Source organism: Botryllus schlosseri, chromosome 6 (genome assembly GCF_051294905.1).
Source record: "Botryllus schlosseri isolate E-star chromosome 6, Bs_hap1, whole genome shotgun sequence".
Taxonomy (NCBI): Eukaryota; Metazoa; Chordata; class Ascidiacea; order Stolidobranchia; family Styelidae; genus Botryllus; species Botryllus schlosseri.
Window position 1 is genome coordinate 500864 of NC_137241.1, and position 21529 is coordinate 522392.

Sequence of the window (21529 nt, forward strand, 5' to 3'; positions counted from 1 at the left end):
TGTCAATGGTTGATAGCGACAAATGACAATGGTAACATTTTTCTTCCTTCCCAGCTTTTTGAGCCTTTTCGAAGCAAGAGAGAACGTCGCCGCTCACAAGTGGTTATTTTCCACTCACAAAGTGAACACAAACCAGCCGCCAGCCATTATGGCTTGGAAGACGGTCGAAGAACTCTTGGCCGAAAAGTTTACGGAACGCTGGAAACAGGTCGGGATGAAGCAATGAGACTATTGTGGGATGTCATGAAAATCAGTTACGCAAGCAAGTCACTACCTTCGAATTACAAGTCATATTGAGTCATTGCACATTTTTTGGCATGATTCATGTCAAGTCACTTGATTTTAGGTGTCTCAAATCAAGTTGAGTCTAATTGTACGACATAATAAGTATGAAGCATCGTTCAAGTCATTGCATTTTGCAAGATAGTGTTAATTTACATGTGAAAAGGTTTATTTGTTATTACAATGTTGTTTACTGTTACGTAGAAATGCTAGACTGAATAGTTCACTGAATGGATTCGGTCTATCATCGTCAGCCTATGTGTATGATGCAATATGCAACCCACTTCTACAAGATACACTTCGGTCTGGCACTAATTGTTGCCGAGTAATATTAGCGTGAAAACTAGATTTGTTCGATTTGAATCATTCGAGAGGTTCGTTAATGTGAGCACTGGGCACTTTATAGAACAGAGATACATTGCTACAGATAGATTACCAGAAGTCATTAACAAAGTTTGCTTTCATCTCTATCCCAACTTGAGTCAGTAGTCAATATACATTTCTTAAACCCTGGGTCCAAGTCAAGTCATGTAAAAAAGTCGACCTGCTCCTTACTCATCCCAACCCTGATCATGCAAAACTAGCTTTGACACGATATTGTAGATTGTAGAAGAATACGTGACCATGGACGACGAAGGTGACGGAACGATATCAAGGAAACATCTCCGAAGATTGATCGAAAGATACGCACTTCCATTATCTGATGAGCACTTTGCAAAGTGAGTTGTGCTTTTTTGCTCCATATCTGCATCTTTGTACGGCAGGAAACATAAATTTTCATTTCGTCAATCCTGGTCTTAAAGTATTTCATTTACATATCCTGTCCTTTGTGGATGTGGTCAAAGTAGCAAACTTGGATAACTAGATAGTTCTAGTTGTTGAATTAGACAAATTAGAGCAAATTACCGGTAAAAGAATTCTAATCTAATTTGTGAAATGTTTCTATCCTCGCATTTTAATTGTAATATAATTTGTAAAAGCTGAAAATTTTGTAGTTATCCCACTCTGTAAAGTAGTGAAGTAGAAGTATCAGTAGCGATGAAAATTCCTACTCAGTATCGATTTTCAGGACACGTCAAAACTAGTTGGAGTGGATGTAATAAATGAGAGGTTTGAAAAGTACCCGAGTGAGTAGTTTGAAAAAATATGTTTGGTCGTGAGGCCGCGTGATTGTAGCGGCTAATCTCGTACAACCGCATTTAAAATTGTGAGATACATCGTTATGACTAATTACAAAAAAACTCTTCGAAAATATATTCAGTTTCCGTTAGCAGTAGTTTTTCCATCAATTTCACTCACAAAGTGATGCAAACTTATCAATAAACTACCATCTACTTCTGTCAAAGTAAGTAATTTTTCCTTAAAACTGTTAAGTAGAAGTGGAAATAGATATAAATCATTGCCACTCTTGTCAAAATCTGTTCAGAATTAGAATAATGGCTATGAAATTTTTCCGAATTCGGTTAGAATTACTGGATTCGTAAAAACTTTGTATTGAATTCAGTTACGGATTACACAGAGTTGTAATGACTCGAGTAAAGACTCGACCTGAGTCCGACTCGAGTCACGACTTTCTGATGACTCGACTTGACTCGAGTCACTTTCTCAAAATACGGAAATGACTCGACTCGAGTCAATCTGTGCATTGATTCGACTTGGACTCGAGTCATTGCGCATGACTCGAGACTCAAATGGCCAAGATCAACATTTCTTTGTAATTTCGAAGAATAGTAAAGTAACCACACTACAGGGATTTCGTCTATCGGTACTGGTACTTGAAAATGCGACCAGACACTGCTAAATGTGAGAAAATTAAGAATATTATAAATGCCAACCATTCGATGTCACCAAACAGAATTATGAAAGTGGGTTTAACAAGACTTTAACTTGAAACTGAGCAGTCAACACAATAACTTGGACTCGTACTCGAGTCATAAAACCATGACTCGGACTCTACCCTCTGCTCGCTGACTTGGACTTGACTCGGTGGTGAATTGAAAATGACTCGACTTGACTCGAGTCAAAACCATAAAAGTGAGATTGACTTGTGACTTGGTTACAACCCTGGGATTATGGTAGAAAGAAATACAACAATAATCAATTTCGTTTCATATCAAATAAAAGTTGATTCCCGTAATCATGAGAACGGCAAATGTTTGTAAAGCAAGCTTGGCTCCTTTCGTACGATATATTCGTCCTGTAGCATTTTCAGGAAAACCAAAAAGTAGATCAGAACTAAAATGAGGGCATAGAAACATTTCACGAATTAGATTAGAGTTAGATTACCGAAATTTCACTCCAATTCCAAGTCTGCACTGGAGTAACTTGGTCAAGTAGGCGAAATTTACTTGAGTACTCATAAAAGGTGGAAGTACTGTTACTGATCACCTGCCACTATCACACAGAATCTGGTCAGACTGTGAGGAAGTGTCGCAGGACCGAATCCTGTTGGGACAATTCCTGCACAACATGAAGATCGACGCCACGCCCGGTGACTTGCACGGCACCAGCACCAGGATATTTCGCGAAAGCAACGACAGGGAGGAAGAAAGGAAATATTTCCACAACGAAAAGTAGGCGTTCACAAGATTGATCGACATTGGCCTATTTCCGTTTTTATTTGGGGAAATAGTGGCAATGATGCAGAATTACAATGTGTTTTCATTACCTAGCTATAGGAATTATGCTTGTGTGCTTGCCTTATTTTAAATACTTATAGTTGATGTGTCTTAAATAGATAACTAGCATCTTCACCGATAACTCCAATATATTCGGCCAATTTTCAAAAAATGTGGCATCTAACTTAAGACGCATTTGCAAAAACATTTATTTGAACAGTTTTACAGCCCTTATTATGTTTGGACATGGAATAAACTAAAAAGGCTGCATCTTGACCCCTGTAAGGTATAATAATTAGATCAATATTCCTTGTCTAGCGGTCACAGTGTGATATCAACTCGGTGTTGTCCGTATGGTTCTCATTTGTTCAGTTCTTTTCCAACATCCCAAGAAGATTTGCGGCACGTCTGAGAATTCCTGGCAAATGTTACAATTTTGCTCTTTTGATTGATCCAAAACGAAGTTGATCTGCTTGATAGAATCGCGGACATGACGACGATTGCGAAAAGGCACACGAACATCTTCTCCGCCACCGAGGTTGTCAAGAGACTTCAAGAGAGAATGGCGCAACACGACGCGGAGATTCGAAAGACTTTTCTCCGCTATTGTAGAAACGGGAAGAGGACCGTCACAAAGCGCAATTTCCGACGGGTATTCGTTTACGATCATACTCGCATACTTGCACAAGTTGGGTTGTCTAGTTAGACCGGACCCGGGCATTGTGCAACCTGAGGGTCAAATGCGGGCTGTGGCGCGATTCTCAGCGGCTCGCGAAAAGTTTCTGGGAATTTAAATTATAAAATCTATTTGAACAGCTTCTTGGAGGTACAGAACTGCAATCTACAATTGAATAGTATATTCATATTGAAATGATCCCGAATATTTTCGGCTGACACTCGTCAGGGGTAATCGTCAGCAACTAGTAGAGAATTGGAATGAACATCGTATATCAACAATCGTATCACAAAATATGACGTCACCAGCATGAAATTTTGAATAAGAGAGCGTTCAATGTACGATCCTGTACAATCTACAAATAGTGCATTGAACGCCCTTTTATTCGAAATTTCAAGCTGGTGACGTCATATTTTGTGATACGATTTTTGATGTACAATGTTCTTTTGAATTCTCTGCTAGTTGCTGACGATTACCCCTGACGAGTGTCAGCCGAAAATAATCTGGTTCATTTCAATTCAAGTATATTATCCAAAATCTATTTGTTGATGTTAATGTGTGAACAAAAAGTACTGCATAAATTGATCGGGATATGCATTTACTTTGAACTCCGTTTACATAACCTACGTAAGTTGTGCCAACATATTTTCCGCTTCACATTTGGTCCGCCAGGAAAAATAATTGCGCACCTCTGAATTAGTTTAATTTGAGCGAAATGCCGGTAATGTAATTGTAATCTAATTTAGGAAAAACTGCAGGTATAATTGTAATACTAATCTAATTTGAAAAGCTGCAAATTTTCTAGTTGTTTCAGTTTACAATTACCAACTCTCTTTGGATACAAATTCAACTAGAATTACAGCGGAGTAGTCGAGAACAAGTAAAACTGCCGATATCTAACAAGTATAAAGTCGTGTTTTAGTGGTAAAGCCATATATTCACACAAAAATCTTCGATAATTTGAAAAATCAGCATTCTTGACATGTGCAGTGTGCACACTAGGGCTGTACAAGAAGACCGTTTTTTGCAAATTTTACTGGCTACTTGATAAAATTGTTATATTGCCTAAAAACAGTGCACACCAATTTTGGCTCAATTCGAATCTGTAAAGGCCTTACTAAATTAGAAAAAAGATTTGGAATTATTTATTAAAATTGAATATAAAATTTCTCAAGTTTTACTGCCACCCCCTGAAATATTTAAGTTGTCTCAAAAAAGAGTGTGCAAGCAATTTATCTCAATTGCGACCTGTAGAAGCGAAGTTATTGTAGTACAAAATTAAAGGATTTGAAAATAATTGCATTTACGGAGGCAAATTCTTTACTGGTTTATTTTGGATCTACCCACCGTAAATACTATGATTTTAAATGATAACTATTTTTTTTCATATAGCAATGCTTCTATAGGTTGGAATTGCACAAAAATTGGGGTGCAGCGTTCTTTTTTATGCAGCCTAACAATTTTATCAAGAAGTCTCTTCTTTACATCGCCGAAACCTAGGAGGGTTTCTGATCTCAAAGACTACTCCAAGTCGTTTCGATACCTACCCATCTCTTTATTGTATCGCAGTCTCATGGTGTTTTAAACTGATGGAATTGTTAATATAGCTGACACTTGAGATATAACTCGATGTGATCTGTCCGTTGATCTTATTCCAGATATCTAATGATCATATATTATTTGATTGGATTCAATTACAACTCATTCTGGTTATATTTCAAGGTGCTGGAAGACATTGGCTTCGGAATGGAAGACTTCCAGTTTGAAGAATTGGCGAAAATGCTTTGTTTCGGATCCCGCGGATTGGTTTACACTGATTTTGTTCACAACTTTGAAAGAATTCAAGGTCAAGGATTTGGCCAGGTGATCATGCGTAGGATTATAATTTGCACTAAACTGGTGGCAAAACATATTATGCTAGTTCTTGTGAGACTGTATTGCCGTCTCATGATATTGTACTTAATTGTCAGTTCAATTACTAGTGAAGTCCTTCTTACAGACTTGAACAAACAAGGGATTTTAAAAATGCGCAACTAGAATTATAACTAGAACTAACAACCTTTGAAATTCCACAGCTTACTAACTAAAACACAACTAATAACTTGAATACTTTGTTGCGCAGATAGCAGAAGATGGATATAAACGTAAATATAAATGTAAATGTAAATGAGCTAAGAAATATTGGAGATGGAATCGGCATTTCGAAACGGGTGGGTTTCTAGTTTGAAATGGGAGTGGTTTTGAATAGTTTGACTCATGACTCGAGTCATTACAACTCTGGTCCACCATTGCTTGTAAATGTTTATCGCAACGAAACGTTTCAGAAACTGGAAAGAGCGGGCAATCATGTCGTGAATCCGACCAACGTTAAGTACATGACGGCCTCCCAGTGTTACAACTTATTGTTGGATCGCTTGCGCGAAAATTACGGGGTAATTTCACGTCGCTTGTCTCTGATAGGTTTATTTAAAATTTTGTGGATTTTAAGAGCGTCCGAAGTGCCTTCTACAAAGTGGACGACGATCACGACGGCGTTTTAACCATGTTCGAATTTCGGAAATTGCTCGACAGCTTCATGTTTATAATCACAGGTAATGTTTCTGTACATGACGCAAACAATTCCGTCCGCTGAAACGATGGTCTGTAGTGCTGAATGAATCGAGTGCTGCAATTGTTGAGTAGTGAGAAAGGATTTTTTGAGTACTTGAATGATATGCTTCTTGCCTGTCACAGTTAATTTTTGAACAATAATTAGATAATACAATAGGACACTATTTTCCATTGTGGAAGTCTGCAAACCTCGATTGGTTGCATCACAGCAAACGAAACATGTAGTGCAAAGCTACACACATCACTGGAAATGACATTTCTGTGAAATCGTGACATGGCTGAAAAATACCAAACTATGTTTAATGTGATGTTGAACAGGCATTGTATTCTTTGAGGTCGCAAAAAGGTGCATATGTGAACTTTCCACATCATTCACACTTGTGTTGCAAACGTATATTGCAATCTTTTAGCTGCGGTTTGAATGGTGCCTTTGTTAGGAAAATGGCTGCTGCCAATCATGTTTTTCACACTATCAACTTTAATTTGATACCACATCATAGCTATTCCTCTTTTAATGATTTTACACTGGTAGATATTAATTTCACGATCCCCGTTTTGACTTTTCTCAGACGAAACGTTCAACGAGCTGCTCAGAATGCTCGGTTTGACGAGGAAGTCGCGGCTCTCCTATCACGATTTTCTTCGAAAATTTGAAATTGTCGACAAGCAGGAAGGACATCCCTGGTTGAATTCGCAGCACCGGTACAATGTCATTATGTAGCCTAAATGCCACTGGTCCTCATGAACTTGTGGCATAGATTGGAGCCGTTCAAGAATAAATTCCTTTTCAAATTTTAATGGCTTGTTGACTAAATTGTTAGGTCGCCTAAAAAAATGCTGCACATCAAATTTGGCTTGATTACGACCTGTCTATTTGTGTGACTTTTCTGAAAATACCAACCTAATCTGTGCCAACAGAAAGGGGTTGTGTATCATATAGAAATAGTACATTAAGTTTAAGCAATCTCTTTGCCCCGATTATTCGAAATTTCATGCAGGAGACGTCATATTTGGCAATACGATTGTTGATATACGATGTCAGCCGAAAATATCTGGGTTGATTTCAGGTTTCTGAGTTCCTCAACACATGCAGGACAATGCAATCTCACGAAGATGCGAAATCCAAACGAAAGGGAGAAATATGCTACATCGGTGTACTTGTACTTTTTTTTTATTTGCAGATGGAATAAAACCCGCACTGCTGCGGAAATGGCGGCCGATCAGGTGCACGAATATCTCTGTGTCAAAGCCGAGCAGTCTTGGTCAGATCTGGCGAGGGCGTTCAAAAATTTCGATTCCGACGGCAATGGAATCATACGAAAAAAGGAATTAAGATCGATATTATACAGGTGACTGAGCATTATACTGGACTCGAAAGTACTCTATTGCAGGGTTGTGATGTCTCGAGTGATGAGTCAGACTCAAGTCGCAATTTTTCGTTGACTCGAGCCAATCTGTGTATTGACTCGACTTGGACTCGAGTCATTGCGCATGACTCTAACCAAGTCATATGACTCGAGACTCAGACAGCAACACCGACATTTCATTTTGATTTTGAAGAATAGTAAAGTAACCACCTTATTGGGACTTCGTCTACTGGTCCTGGTACTTGAAAATGCGACCAGAAACTGTTAAAAGTGAGGAAAAGTAATATCTTATGAACGTGAACCATTCGATATCACCAAACAGAGTTATAAAATTGGGTTTAACAAGACTTCAATTGAAAACTGATCAGTCAACACAATGACTTGGACTCAGACTCGAGTCATAACTCAGATTCGAGTCATGACTCAGAGTTGAACCTCTGCTCGATGACTTTGACTCGGTGGTGAATTGAAAATGCCTCGACTTGACTCGAGTCAAAACTATAAAAGTGAGATTGACTAGTGACTCGGAGCCTTGTGACTTGGTTACAACCCTGGTTGTAACCGAGTCACAATGTTCCAGGTCACGAGTCAATCTCACTTCTAGACTTTTGACTCGAGTCCGAGTCCAGGCGATTAATACCACTGTTCAGTTTTCAGTTCAATCCGGCACAGCCCACTTTTTTCAACTCTGCTCGAATGATATAGAGTGAGTCGCATTCATAATATCATAATTTTCCTCAGTCTTAACAGTTTCTGGCCCTATTTCCAAGTATCAGGACTGATAGACAAAATATCAATCATGTGTTGACTTTACTATTCTTCAAAGTTACAATGAAACGTCTGCCTTGGCCGTCCTTGTCTTGAGTCATATGACTTGATTCGACTCGTCCACAATGACTTGATTCCAAGTCGAGTCAATACAAAAATTGAATCGAGTGCAGACATTTTACGCACTTGACAAAATGACTCGAGTCAAGTCGAGTCACCAAAAAAATCGCGACTTGAGTCATCATAACCTTGGCCATTAGTACCCTTTTTAATTTTTACGTGCGTCATAGTATGTTGGATGCATTGTCATTGAAATGCAATTCCGTTTTGTTTCAGGTTTATTTTACCAATATCACAAGCGGAATTTGAAAAATTGTGGCAAAGATACGACCCCGATCAAAAAGGCTACATCAGTTTTCAGAATTTTGTTGAGAAATTAGGCCGCTCGCTTCTTCCCGGTGATAATCAAGGTATGATGAAAGCGATCGGAGCTTGATTTTATTCAATGGACATACTATGTATAGCCTATTTCACTATGAATGCCTTGACACAAGAAGACGTAGACAACTAGAGAATTTCCAGCTTCTCCAAATTAGATTAGAATTAGAATGACTGCATTCTCAAAATCTAGGCAATGAATCAAGTTCAGTTCATATCATATCAGAGTTGATTCTGATAAGCACGAAAATAGTGAATGTCTGTACAGCAAGCTTGGCTCGTTTAGCACTATACAGTTCACCTGCAGACACATTTCACAAATTATACTACAATTAGATTATCGTCATTTTGCTCTAATTATTAGGATAAAATTATTATCTAGTTGTTTAAGTCTGTCTCCAAGTGACCAATCACTGAGTATTAAGGTTGGTCAAAAATAACGATTTTCAAACTTTGCTGACCGACTACCATATGAAATTGTAAGGTTACCTACAAAAACGATGCATAACAAATTTGGCTCAATTCCGACCCGTAGAAGTGAAGTTATCGGAGAAGAAAATTTAGAATTTGATCAATATTTATGTTGGGAAATTATATCATTTAGCTACGCCGAAAAATTGTTTCTCGGTGTGTGAACGAGAAGTAATGTTTGTTTTCATATCGTGAATTTAACACCAATTCTGTCGAAAGAAGTAAATTTTATGAAAAAAAAAGTCACGGCGACATTGTGATGAGCCATTTCACTATAATGAGCATCGATATCAATTCGCGGTCTGAGATTATTGTCTGAAGAATTTGCCACAATTATTTCTTGAAGTAATAATCTTGAAGTGAATCCTATTCTCCACATTACCGCAATGTTATGGATTGACTTTTTCACTTTTAGGATTACAAGGTACCAGTCGATGCATAGTGGAAGAGAATTACCAGAACGTGATGGCGCATCACGAAAATCAACAGTCCAAACACGAAGAGCTGGCTATCAATCAAATCAAGTATTCGAGGAAACTCACCGCGGAGACTGTGGAAAAGGAATTGAAGTACGATTATGATTATGGACCACAACAGACTTGTAAAAACCGTCAATCTAGTTAGCTGATGGTCAACTGTCTGCTGGTTTATGAGCAGTTCGACTTCCAGTTCTATTTCTAGTTCCACATCTTGAAAAGTAGTAGTTCTAGTTCTAGATGCAGATTTTGAAAAGTGAGAATTTCTAGTTCTAGCTGCGCATTTTGAAAAGTGAGTAGTTCTAGTTGCGCATTAAAAAATTATTTGCCGAACAACTTGAAAACCGGTGTTACCGGTTTTTTGTTTTGTGATTTTCATGCAGCCATGGCTAGCTCAGAGTCATCACGACTAACAGTAGTGTGGCCGGGGTTGGGTTTTAGGGCTCCAAGATCTCTCCCATTACAATCTCGAAACCTCGTTCTTTTGAATTCCGATTTCATCTCCAATACTTCTTGGCCTATTTGCAATTGAGTATTGTATCAGTAAATGAATGAGGTACTTCGGAATTGAATGTACGTAGATGTGTTTTAGTCAGTTGGTTGTGGAAATTTAACGGTCAGGTGCGAGTTTTAAAAAGTGAATAGTTCTACTTCTAGCTCTAGTTTTGTATTTTGAATATCCAGTCATTTTCACGGGTATAATTTCAGTAGTTTCTGTCCAATTCTAACTCCTTTGGCTAACATCCGATTACTAACTTGACGTTCCATTCGCAGAGATCGATTCCGCGAGTACTACTCGAGTTTTGACAAGGCGTTCCGGCAAATGGACAAAAACAAAGATGGTTACATCACATTGGCCGATCTTCAGAGAGTACTTTTACAGCTCAATTACTTCTTGGACGAGGGACAGGTACTCACTTCACCGTCAAAATACTTTTCATTGTCAAAAACATTTGAGAATAGTATAAAATTAGCATCAACATGCAATTAGAGCTGGGCACAATGAATCGAGTACCCGAATCGGAAAGACATATTAGTTCTAATGATTCCAATCAAATAGACGTGTTTTTTTCTAAACTGAAATGATACGCTCCTTGTCACTAAGACTAAATTTATCAACGAAAATTATGGTGTTCGATACTACTTTCCGCTGTGGAAGGCTGCAAACCTTGATTGGACAATGTCGCAGCATACGGAACATGTAGCACAAGGCTAAACACGTTACTGGAAATGACATATTTTGTAAAGTCGCGATCAACCCACCCACACCCCACAGCATTGTCAAACAGTGCAATAAAAAAGGTGCGGATGAAAAGATACCAAATTAACGTTATTATGATATAGAAGTTCCATTCTATTCTTTGTGGTCGAAGGCCTGAGGTTTACCAATCTGTTATGACATCGTAATGAGTGTCACACGAATTCTCGACTGGACTCGAAGCCTAATACTCCATTCCAAGTAGAATCACTCGAGCAATCGTTTTTGCCCAGACCTACTAATGATGATCGTGTATATCTCTTTCTCAGTTCAACAGTCTGTTGAAAAGGCTCGGATTATCGACGGCGAGCAGGCATCTGTCGTACTTTGACTTCTTAAAAGCGATCGACGACGGCAGAGCGTCTAAATACGGGAGAAAGCGAAACCGTGGCAACAATCAAAACTCGTGGCATCAAACGTTGGATCACTTGAGCATCGAAAAGGCGATGGAAAAGTTGAAAGAGAAATTGACTGCTTGCTATGACGGCATGAGTTCGGTATGTTGTAGACCGCGACCAATAACAGATTTTTGAGCCAATACAGATGAAACTAATAACTGGCATCTGAACTGATCATCCCGATATATTCAGCTAATATTGAAACGATATATGATCTAGCTAGCTTAAAGTATATTTCCAAATCTTCACAGCATTCACTTGAATGACCTTGCAACTATTGCTATGCCTGGACATGAAAAAACTAGAAAGGATGCAACTGTAATCGATTATTATTCCCAGTCTAGCTGTCACAGATGATAGTTCTCAGGCTACTACCGTGTTTTGACGTCACGAAAATTGCCGATCTTTCTTTCAAAGTTTGATATCAACTGGAAAAGCACATTCCCATGTAATTCTACTACCATCACAATAACGGCTAATATTCAAGCATAAATCTCAATAAGTACATTATTTCATTATAAGAATGGAGGGGGTGGTGCAAGATTTCAAAAGCATCATCAGGCTATTTGTGCTCCTTCCTTGTCCAGCGGCATATGCACATCATGCGCTAGTGGTATGCATATGCACATGCACAGATCGTGTGTATGTATATCATGAGTTGGTGAATATGCCGCAAAAAACGTCAAGGACAAAAATACATAACGTTCTTTCCTTTCGTTATTCCGCATATAATGCCCCCGCAGACTTGTGCATATGTATGTATGAAGAGTTATCACATACTTGACACTGATATAATATATCTTACGCCGTGGTGAATGGTGATGATATGCATTTGAAGTTGTTTTTCAATGAATAGCAATCACGTCAATCTGTCTCTATCAATACTAAAGTAGGCCTAACTGATATAGAATCTATACAAGTCTATGTGCAGTGTGCATGCTTTTGAATGAACAGGATGGGTCTGTCCTGCAGTATATGCTTTCACGCTTTCAAATTTTCATTGTAATTACGCGAGTGTTGTCATACAGCTATATACGTAGTCTGAAGTTTGAAATTCGGCCGACATCAACCACTAATTTATATAATAAAATTGTTTTATTCTGTGTTTAGGCTTTCCGCGCCTTCGACCGCAACCATACCGGGGTTGTGAAAGTGTCTGAATTCCGAAGAGTGCTCGACGCATTCTGTTTCAAGTTGAACGACGTTCAATTCCGCGCCGTTCTCACAAAATGTCGCATTTCTCAACCGACGACCACGAATCCGGAGAAAATGATCAATTGGATATTGTTCCTACAAGATTTCACTTTGATCACGGATGTGGTGAGTAGAATTGTGAATGTTTTTTCTGAAATGCCAGTTAAAACTCTCCATGGCAAGCATGATGCCGATATCACTGCTCAGACATCCATCATTTGATTATATTGATGTTTTCATCCACTAATACATATTTCAATTGTTTTAGGTTGAACATCACTTCAACTAGTACTACTGATAGCTGCGAGTTGAAAGCAGACTTGGACAACTATATTATTAGAGCATAGAAACATTTCACGAATTACATTATGAATAAATTACCGGAATCATGCTCTAATTAATATAATCAGACAACTAGAAATACAACTATCTAGTTGTCCAATCTGCCGATACAAACCAAGGCTCCATTACTGGTAAAATTATATTGATCATCATGATATTAACTCTCCTGACACACACAGTTGTGATTTCATAAAATCACACAATAATGGATTACAAATAACCCGTGTTAGAATTAGAATGGCTCTGCTAGATTTGAAATAAACCAGAATATTTTCGTGTGACACTCGTCAGCAAATAGGGCATAATTGGAAAGAACAACGTTATGCAACGTTCCAATTTCCTATGATTACCACTGATGAAAGTCAGTCAAAAATATTCGGGTTTATTTGAAGATGAATATAACAATAAATTGTATATTGAAGTTCTGTACCTCCAAGAGCCTTCAAGCTGGAATTGAGTATGCTTTTTGTGTTTCATTTTTGTGACATTATATGCTTCAAATGTCATGCAATAATACACCATACATAACCTTTAAAGAGCTTGGAGGTAGAGAACTTCGATGTACAATTGAATAATAATGATTGATATTGAAATAAACCCGAATATGTTCAGCTGGCACTCGTCAGGGGTTATTGTCAGCAACTAGTAGAGAATTGCAAGGAACATTGTATGTCAATAATCGTGTCACCAAATATGACTCTTCTAATATTTTGCAGAAAAATCAGGAGTGGGTCGGTCATGTTGAGAACGCGATTCCGAACCTTTCCCCTCGGGAAGTTGAATTTGACGAAATTGAAGAGCGATTGCGTGAGGTTGTTCGGGCGAGATACTACGTCTTCCAACGCTACTTTGCTGACGCCGACTATGCAAAAATCAATGTCGTTTCGCAAGACGACTTGAGAGATTTACTCAATCTTCATTTCATGAGACTCAGCGATGAGCAGGTTGGTGTTTTGCTGCTCTTAAATTCACGATATTTCTAATTATTAGGACAGGGCACAGTGATTCGCGTACTCAAATCTCAATCGATTACTAATTGTAATGATTCAAGCCGAGTAGTGGGATCAGATCTTTTTAGTATTGAAATGACACGCTCCTTGCTTGCCACCGAGAGTTAATTTATCAACGAAAATTATAGTCTCGACTCGATAGTATATTCCACTGTAGATTGGTCGTATCGTAGCACACATAACATGTAGTACAGAGCTACACAGAGTACACACGTTAGTGAAAATGACATATCTGTGAAGTTGTGATAAACGCACAATACCAAATCATCTTTTGTGTGATGTAGAACTAGTGTTAATTTCTTTGTGGTCGCTTATCTCAACTGAAAAATGCACAAAGCTGAACGCTGATGCAATAATATGGGGAATGAAATATTCAATTTTAATATGATATAGAAATTCGAAACATGTATTTCTGCAATGTCTCGTAATATAGACTTCCCGGGCTACTTTAGACTTGACGTACGTCACAATGCCGCGAGTCTTGAGCCAAACTGTTTATAAGTAGCCTAGAATTCGCTGAATACTAGTTACGGTTAAGCAAAATTACTTCATTTTCGAGTGTGAAATTTTGCAATATCTGACATAATAATATGTCTGACTCTCAAACAATGCAGTTGCATTTTAAAAATAACAGAAGTAGTCTAAATCAAGATGGTGGCTGTAGCGGTACAGAAACTCCAATAGAACCAAATATAATCGCTGTAAATATCAAATTAGTATCAGCAAATTCCTCATGAAACTGAAATTTTTTGTGTTGCATACTTCTGCCGCAGTTACATTTTGGGTTAATTTGAAATTTCAAGGTTCAGCCTTTCGCAGAATTTCTTTTAAAAGTTTACCAGTTGTTCCCAAACAAAACAAAAAACGATCCAGAACCACAGCTCTATTGTGCTAGGTTATGTTTTTTCATCATGAACTTGTATCCATTCCAATTGAAGTACACTCAAAGATCATTGTGTCAAGTAGTGTTGAAATTTGAAACATCGAACAATGTAATCTTGAGACATGGAGATACTCTCCATGAAGTAGAGTGGAAGTTCTCAAGTAGAGTTTTAAGTCAATGTCAAAATACCATTGTACTGTCTGCAAATAACCTTGAAAGAACAGGTTCTTAGTTTGCCCTGTCAACTTCTTCGCATTGTCGTTCAATGAGATATAGAATGGTATATATCAAGATATAGTCTGCCAGGAGTATCTCAGATACAGGTTCAGATGGATTTTGAATTAAAACCTTACGTTTGTGTTGCAATGAAAGTCATGTCAAAACTTTAACTGTAACTTAATCTGTAGTGCAGAGCTGTGTTTCCATTGTTTGTTGACTCGTAGACATATTAATATAAAGGTGACTCACCCAGAATTGTACAAATTATCGATCTAGTTGACGATCAACTAACTACTGTTTTTTTAGTAGTTACAGTGATAGTTCTAGTTGCGGATTTCGAAAAGTGAATGATTCTAGTTCTTTTTCTAGTTGCGGTTTTTGAAAAGGGAGTAGCTCTTCTTCTAGTTCTAGTTGCACATTAAGAAAATTGGTCGCCAAACAACTAGAAAACCGCTCATAATGCCACACTTTATTTCAGCGATAATTTATAACAGCTTTTAGTCGTAAAGATAATATGGTTATCTCGACTCAACTTGAGATCAAGTTGCTAAAATCATATGTATAGAAAGAGGCTTTGGTCGAGTATTGTAGACTAATTTCATGCGGCATAATGGATTACACATTTTCGGACAACATAACAAAATTCAATCGTTCACGAATGTGTCCCAGCGGAAGTCTACTTATTAGAAAGCTGGTGGATGATCAGTTTCACGTATGTTTATTTTTGAGTTATTTTATCATCAGCCTATCTTTAATTTCATAAACACTGCATTTTTATATAGTAAAATATATATATTTTAAATCATCACATCAATGCCAAAAGATAAGCTTACTCAGAACAGCCAGTAAGATCAGTGGTTTCATTTTAAACTTTTTGACAGAAGTCGAAATATAGCAAAATATAGAGGAATATAACCAAATATTTTCAGCTGACACTCTTCAGGGGTAATTTTCGATATGATTATAATATTCAATTGTAAACTATAGACATATTTTGAGAAGTTAACTCAATTCTGTCCATTCGTTCATGATACCATGAATTGTCATACATGTGATGCACTCTAAACGGCATTCTCACTATTGCATTACACCAATTACAAGCAACAAACTTGCCTGAGAATCCATAAGCTTAATGCATTAGATCCTGAAAATTGTAGTAGATGCTGATAAATAGAAATCCAATAATAATCAAATTAGCTTCTACATATAAGACACATCCCTTCCAAACGCGTTTTGTGAATCAAATGGGTCTTGGGTGTAGGTAAATGTGATGTATGTATATTACAGCACAGCACCCGAAAAACAGTTTGTTATGCTGTCAATTTTAATTTCAGTTTGATCGTCTGTGGGCCAAACAAGCTGTGAATGAGTTCAACAATCTGGAATATCGAGAGTTTCTGAAAACCTACGCTACACCGGGAGCAACATCACCGAAATCTGCTGGAAATCATGAAAAAGCATTTGAGGTATTTTGAAACATTCACTGTTACTATCTTCTTCTGTTTTAGGTGTCATCGTTTTCTGGTGCTAGTTCTAGTTGCTAGTTTTGTAAAGTGAGTAGTTCTAGTTCTAATTCCAATTGCTAGTTTTAAAAAGTGACTGGTTCTAGTTTTAGTAGCACATTTTGAAAAGTGAGTAGTTTTAGTTCTAGTCGTGCATTTCGAAATGTGAGTAGTTCTATTTCTGGTTCTAATAACGGATTTTGAAGAGTGGATGCAAGCACAAACAATACTTTCAATATAACAAATCATGATTTTCGTTTCATTGACCTACAGGGTAACATGTCACAAGCAAGACCACTTTCAGCAGCCTCTTCCATGGACAGATTATTGGTAAGTGGGAAGCCTCTTTACTTTTCATATATAAATTTCGGCCCCATTTTAATAAATTGCCAATCCCTCGTTATCATATTGTACCCACATTCATTTACAGAACTCGAGATGCAGCTCCAGGCAGAGACCACAAACCGCATACTCAGTCAGTGTAATGTAGCTCGTCCAATTCGAATGTATTACGTAATTTGCATGCGACATAGTTAATAAATGCAAAATTCTTGAGACCAAGAATTTGATGCTTTGTAAATAATTCAACAAGAAATAGATGAAGCATGAGAGGTGGTCAAAGGCTATTACAAGTAGAAGGGATTTTATACATTTCTACTCAATTACAACTAGAAGTAGCAATTTTCGATACATGTCAAAACTACTTCAAGTAAGAGAATAATTTTAACGGGCCAAAAATAGCTTGAATATGTAGTTCAGTAAAGTAGGTTTGCTGTGGTAACAGTTAATCGGAGCAACTGCTTTCAAAATTGCAGGACGTATTACTGTGAGTAATACAAACTGATTACGATCCTACATATCAACAAAATTTTAGAACATGTATTCAACGCTCCGTGCAGATATGAGCATGTGACATAATAGCATGTGACACTTTGGCCTGCGACAATTGGGCATACGACAGATGAGCACGTGGGTTAAATTGCAGGTTAAGGTTAGGGTTAGATTTATGGTGGGGCTAGGATTGTATAGTTAGGATATAGATAAGGGTTAATTTCAGGTTTATGGTTGGGTTTAGGGTTAGTTTTGAGTTTACAAAGTCAAATGCTGAAGTGACGCATGCTCAAGTGTACCTTGCTGAACTGTAATTTTTTATTGTGTCGCATGCTCCTTAGTCGGTCAACCATATTGAGCTACTGCAGAAACAATGTATCCATACTTTGTGGTAATTGCGGTAAACTTTGATCAAGTATTATAAACATTCGAAGAAAATTTTAAAAACTATGGTATATTCTTTTTGTCCTTATCATTAGTACAGGGATTATGTGGCGCGGTTCTTATGACAATGTCACTCACAAAAGTGATGTCAAGTTATCTCAAAGCTACTTTCAACTTTTCAAAATCTAAAATTGTACAGAGTAAGCATTGTTGCCTTAAAATGTTTCAAGTGGAAGTGGACGCAGCCTAGAAAACATGACCACTTGGGCAAGCAGTGCAAGTAGGCAAACTCTCTACTTGATTACTTCTTAAAAGTGAAAGTACTTCTTTACTGACCACCTCTGTGAATAGCAAAAATAGCTTGACTGCATGCGCGATTCAACTCGGTCCGTTCATTTCATGACTTTGCTTTGCAACTGATCACCATTGAGTCAGATCATGTTGCTGACAATCACGTATCCATTTTACTGTACAAAATGTTCTTTCCATTTCTCTCCTAGTTGAGCACTGACAATTATACCCCTAACGAGAGTCAGCCGATCATTATTCGGGTTCATTTCAATATTGATATGCTCATTAGTATATTGAAGTTCTGTACCTACAAGCAGCTCTCCAAGTAGACAAACAAACTGCAATCATCTGTATCTCTCTCATGTTCACAATTAAATCTCTCATTTCTAAAGCCTCCTCAGCGTAAGATGCAACATATATGAGGAATGTGCAAGACATATTCATTATTCCGTGCCTAGTTGAAATATGATCTTGAATAGCATTTTAGTCGAGTGTGGCTATTTCGATAATGCTGATTTCACATCATTGTAAAGGATAGTATTTAAATATATAAGTATTTGAAGAGCTCTCCAAAATACAGTTACCAAGTTAATGAAAGTTAATTGAATTGAATAATGTATTAATATTAAAATTAACCTGTATATGGTCATCAGACACTCGTCAGAGGTGATCTTCAGCAACTAGTAGAGAATTGGAATAAATATTGTATATCAACAATCGTAATATGGGGTGTCATGTGGAGATTAGACTGTTAAGGTGTTGATGTACGAAGTTGTTTTGAATTCTCTACGAGTTGCTGACGATTACCCCAGACGAGTGTCAGTCGAAAATATTCGTTTTTTTTTCAACATGAATATCAATGACATATGAATGGTAGCCGCCATCATCTTACTGGGCAGACTTGAATGATAGACTGACATGAATTAGATGTATGTATTCGCAGGTAAATTCACAACGTGGACCTCGGTTTGCGCCGATTAGCGAAGATGTTGCCGGTGACAAATTGAAAAGGCTCGTGTACAAGCATTGGAAGGATATTCAGAAAGAATGCAGAATGTTGGATGTCGGCACCACTGGAACTATACCGGCTGACGAATTCATTGGTAAGGGATTGGCAAAATAGAGTGCCTGAGTGATTCGATTCTGAATCTATTGAGTCTTTATTCCCGTCAAATAAAAGGAAGGAAAGACGAACAGAAAACTCTAAGCACTTGGGCTATATGCATTTCAAAAGGGCGCCAATAGGTAAACGCAAGAAATGATCATTAGATGTATAAGTGATTGATTACTGACGTAACCAACTACAGAATCGAGTATCAGGCTTAGAGTCAAGCATTGGAGTATCGCTCATCATGATGTCACAGCAGTATGAATTACGTGACCACATAGATTATAATGCCATTTCTACGTCACATTCAAGATAATTTTGTAATTTCTCAACCATACCTATTTCATTGTACTTTGTGACAATGCTTTGGGTCGGTCACGACTTCACAGACAGGTCATTTCTCGTCATTAGCACTCAAGTAGAAGTAGGAAAAACTTCAAATATTTCTACCCAAGTACAAGTAACGATTTCAGAGTAAGTATTCTATGTCCAGTTTTGTCTCAAAAACTAGAAGACTGTCAAGTAGAAGTAGTTCCATGTGAGTAAACAGTGCAAGTAGGCAAAATCTACTTGGGTGTTCCAAAAAAGTAGAATTACTTTGCTACTAACAACCTAATAGGTACTTTCAGTAGGTCATTACCACATTTGTTTTAGTTTTTCTAGTTAGAGCAAAATGCCGGTAATCTAATTGTAATCTAATTTGCGAAATGTTTCTATGCATTAATTTTAATGTAATCTAATTTTTGATGCTCCTGAAAAGGTTACAGGAGAACTGTACCGTGCAAAACGAGCCAAGCTTGCTGTACGTGTACAATGTACATGCATTTGCCATTCTCGTTCTTATGAGAAGCAACTCTCATTTGATATGTATCGATCTTGATTTTTGTTGTATTTCTCACTAATTCATAATTGAATTCAATTTCAAAGTTTTTCGCGAATTCAGTTATTCCAATTGCAATGTAGTTTGTAAAAATTGTGCTGCTATCATTCTGTTTCTTATCTAATTTGGAATAACGAGTGTAGCTATCATTCTAGTTCTAATCTAATTTGGAAAAGCTGAAAATTTTCTAGTTCTCCAAATCTGACCTCGAAATAATCAGCATGTTTATTTAACAATGGAAATTTATCAGGAAACTTTTTATTTCCAGCAATTCTCGACAAGTTTGAGCTGTTCCTTCCTTTGGAGGAAGCGAGGCAGCTCATGATGAAATTCGATTACGGATCAAACAGCGGCTTGTTCAATTACCGCGAATTCCTCAGGCATTACATCTTGACTCTGAAGCCCGAGGACGAAGGCCTTCTGCGAAGACGTAAACTTCACGCTGCCAGAATACCTGTGAGTGATGGCCCTCTAATGCGGTGGTTTTCAGCCTTTAGCTCAGGGAGCGATGCTGTTTCAAAAGATATTTTGCTCACTGGCGAACCTTGGAAAATCGAAATTATTTAAAATCATATTTAAAGAACTTCTTGGAGGTAAAAAAACTTCCATATACAATTGTATAGTAGGCTAGATTCCTATCGAAATGAATCCGAATATTTTGGGCTGACACTCGTTACTTGTGGCCGTCGTCAACATCTAAAAACAGTAGTTAGTTGACCCCGAATTAACTAGATTGTTGGTTTGTTCAATGCTACCATAATCATTTACACAGTCATTCAAGTGTTTTGATGTTTGCGCAGATCGATACTGGGTGCGAAAGCGAAAGTTTCATCGAAGCGATGATCAAACTTCGAGAAAAAGTGTTGCATTCTTGGAAGGAGCTGAGAAGATCGTTCAGGAATCTTGACACAACGGGAGACGGGGTCGTATCTCCGTCACAGTTTCGTCAGGTTTGTAACGCCTACTTTCATTATAATCACTGGTAGTCATTGGTCAGTAAGGAAATACTTCTACTTACTACTTACTTACCTATCTAATTACCAGGGTTGTAACCAGGTCACAAGTCAATCTCACTTTAAAAGTTTTGACTCGAGTCACGTCGAGTCATTTTCAATTCAACACCGAGTCAAGTCAGTGAGTAGACGGTAGAGTCCGAATCATAGTGTTGTGACTCGAGTCCGAGTCCAAGTCATTGTGTACGTACACATTCAGTTTTGAGTTCAATCCGGTTCAACCCACTTTTTTCAACTCTACTCGAGTGATATATGAATGGCTCGCATTCATCATATCGTCAATTTCCTCAGTCCTAATAGTTTCTGGCCCGATTTCCCAAGTATCAGGAGTGATAAACGAAATACCAATCATGTGGTGACTTTACAATTCTTCGAAGTTACAATGAAATGTCTGTCTTGGCCGTCCTGGTCTCGAGTCATATGACTTGGTTCGAGTCATACACAATGACTCAAGCACAAGTCGAGACAAAACACAAATTGACGGGAGCCGAGTCGAGCCATTTTACGTAT

At 37.7% G+C, this 21529-nt stretch overlaps 2 protein-coding genes across 3 annotated transcripts in view; one reads left to right on the forward strand and one right to left on the reverse strand.

The window, feature by feature from the left end:
• Positions 1–21529, forward strand: part of LOC145440577 (EF-hand calcium-binding domain-containing protein 6-like) — a 107710-nt gene that overhangs the window by 84893 nt on the left and 1288 nt on the right. The window contains exons 12-32 of one of the 2 annotated variants that reach the window (XM_080318221.1): positions 55–208; positions 886–1001; positions 2688–2855; positions 3381–3552; positions 5299–5439; positions 5901–6008; positions 6065–6167; positions 6756–6888; positions 7368–7535; positions 8658–8791; positions 9646–9799; positions 10481–10616; positions 11234–11461; positions 12473–12682; positions 13615–13842; positions 16345–16476; positions 16786–16842; positions 16943–16987; positions 18962–19121; positions 20275–20462; positions 20807–20956. In XM_080318221.1, coding sequence (XP_080174347.1) covers positions 55–208; positions 886–1001; positions 2688–2855; positions 3381–3552; positions 5299–5439; positions 5901–6008; positions 6065–6167; positions 6756–6888; positions 7368–7535; positions 8658–8791; positions 9646–9799; positions 10481–10616; positions 11234–11461; positions 12473–12682; positions 13615–13842; positions 16345–16476; positions 16786–16842; positions 16943–16987; positions 18962–19121; positions 20275–20462; positions 20807–20956 — 3085 coding nt within the window. The remainder of the gene's footprint in view (positions 1–54; positions 209–885; positions 1002–2687; positions 2856–3380; positions 3553–5298; positions 5440–5900; positions 6009–6064; positions 6168–6755; positions 6889–7367; positions 7536–8657; positions 8792–9645; positions 9800–10480; positions 10617–11233; positions 11462–12472; positions 12683–13614; positions 13843–16344; positions 16477–16785; positions 16843–16942; positions 16988–18961; positions 19122–20274; positions 20463–20806; positions 20957–21529) is intronic. The other variant, XM_080318222.1, reaches the window with a different exon arrangement.
• Positions 1–21529, reverse strand: part of LOC145440590 (uncharacterized) — a 126375-nt gene that overhangs the window by 66255 nt on the left and 38591 nt on the right. The gene's annotated exons all lie outside the window — the stretch shown is intronic.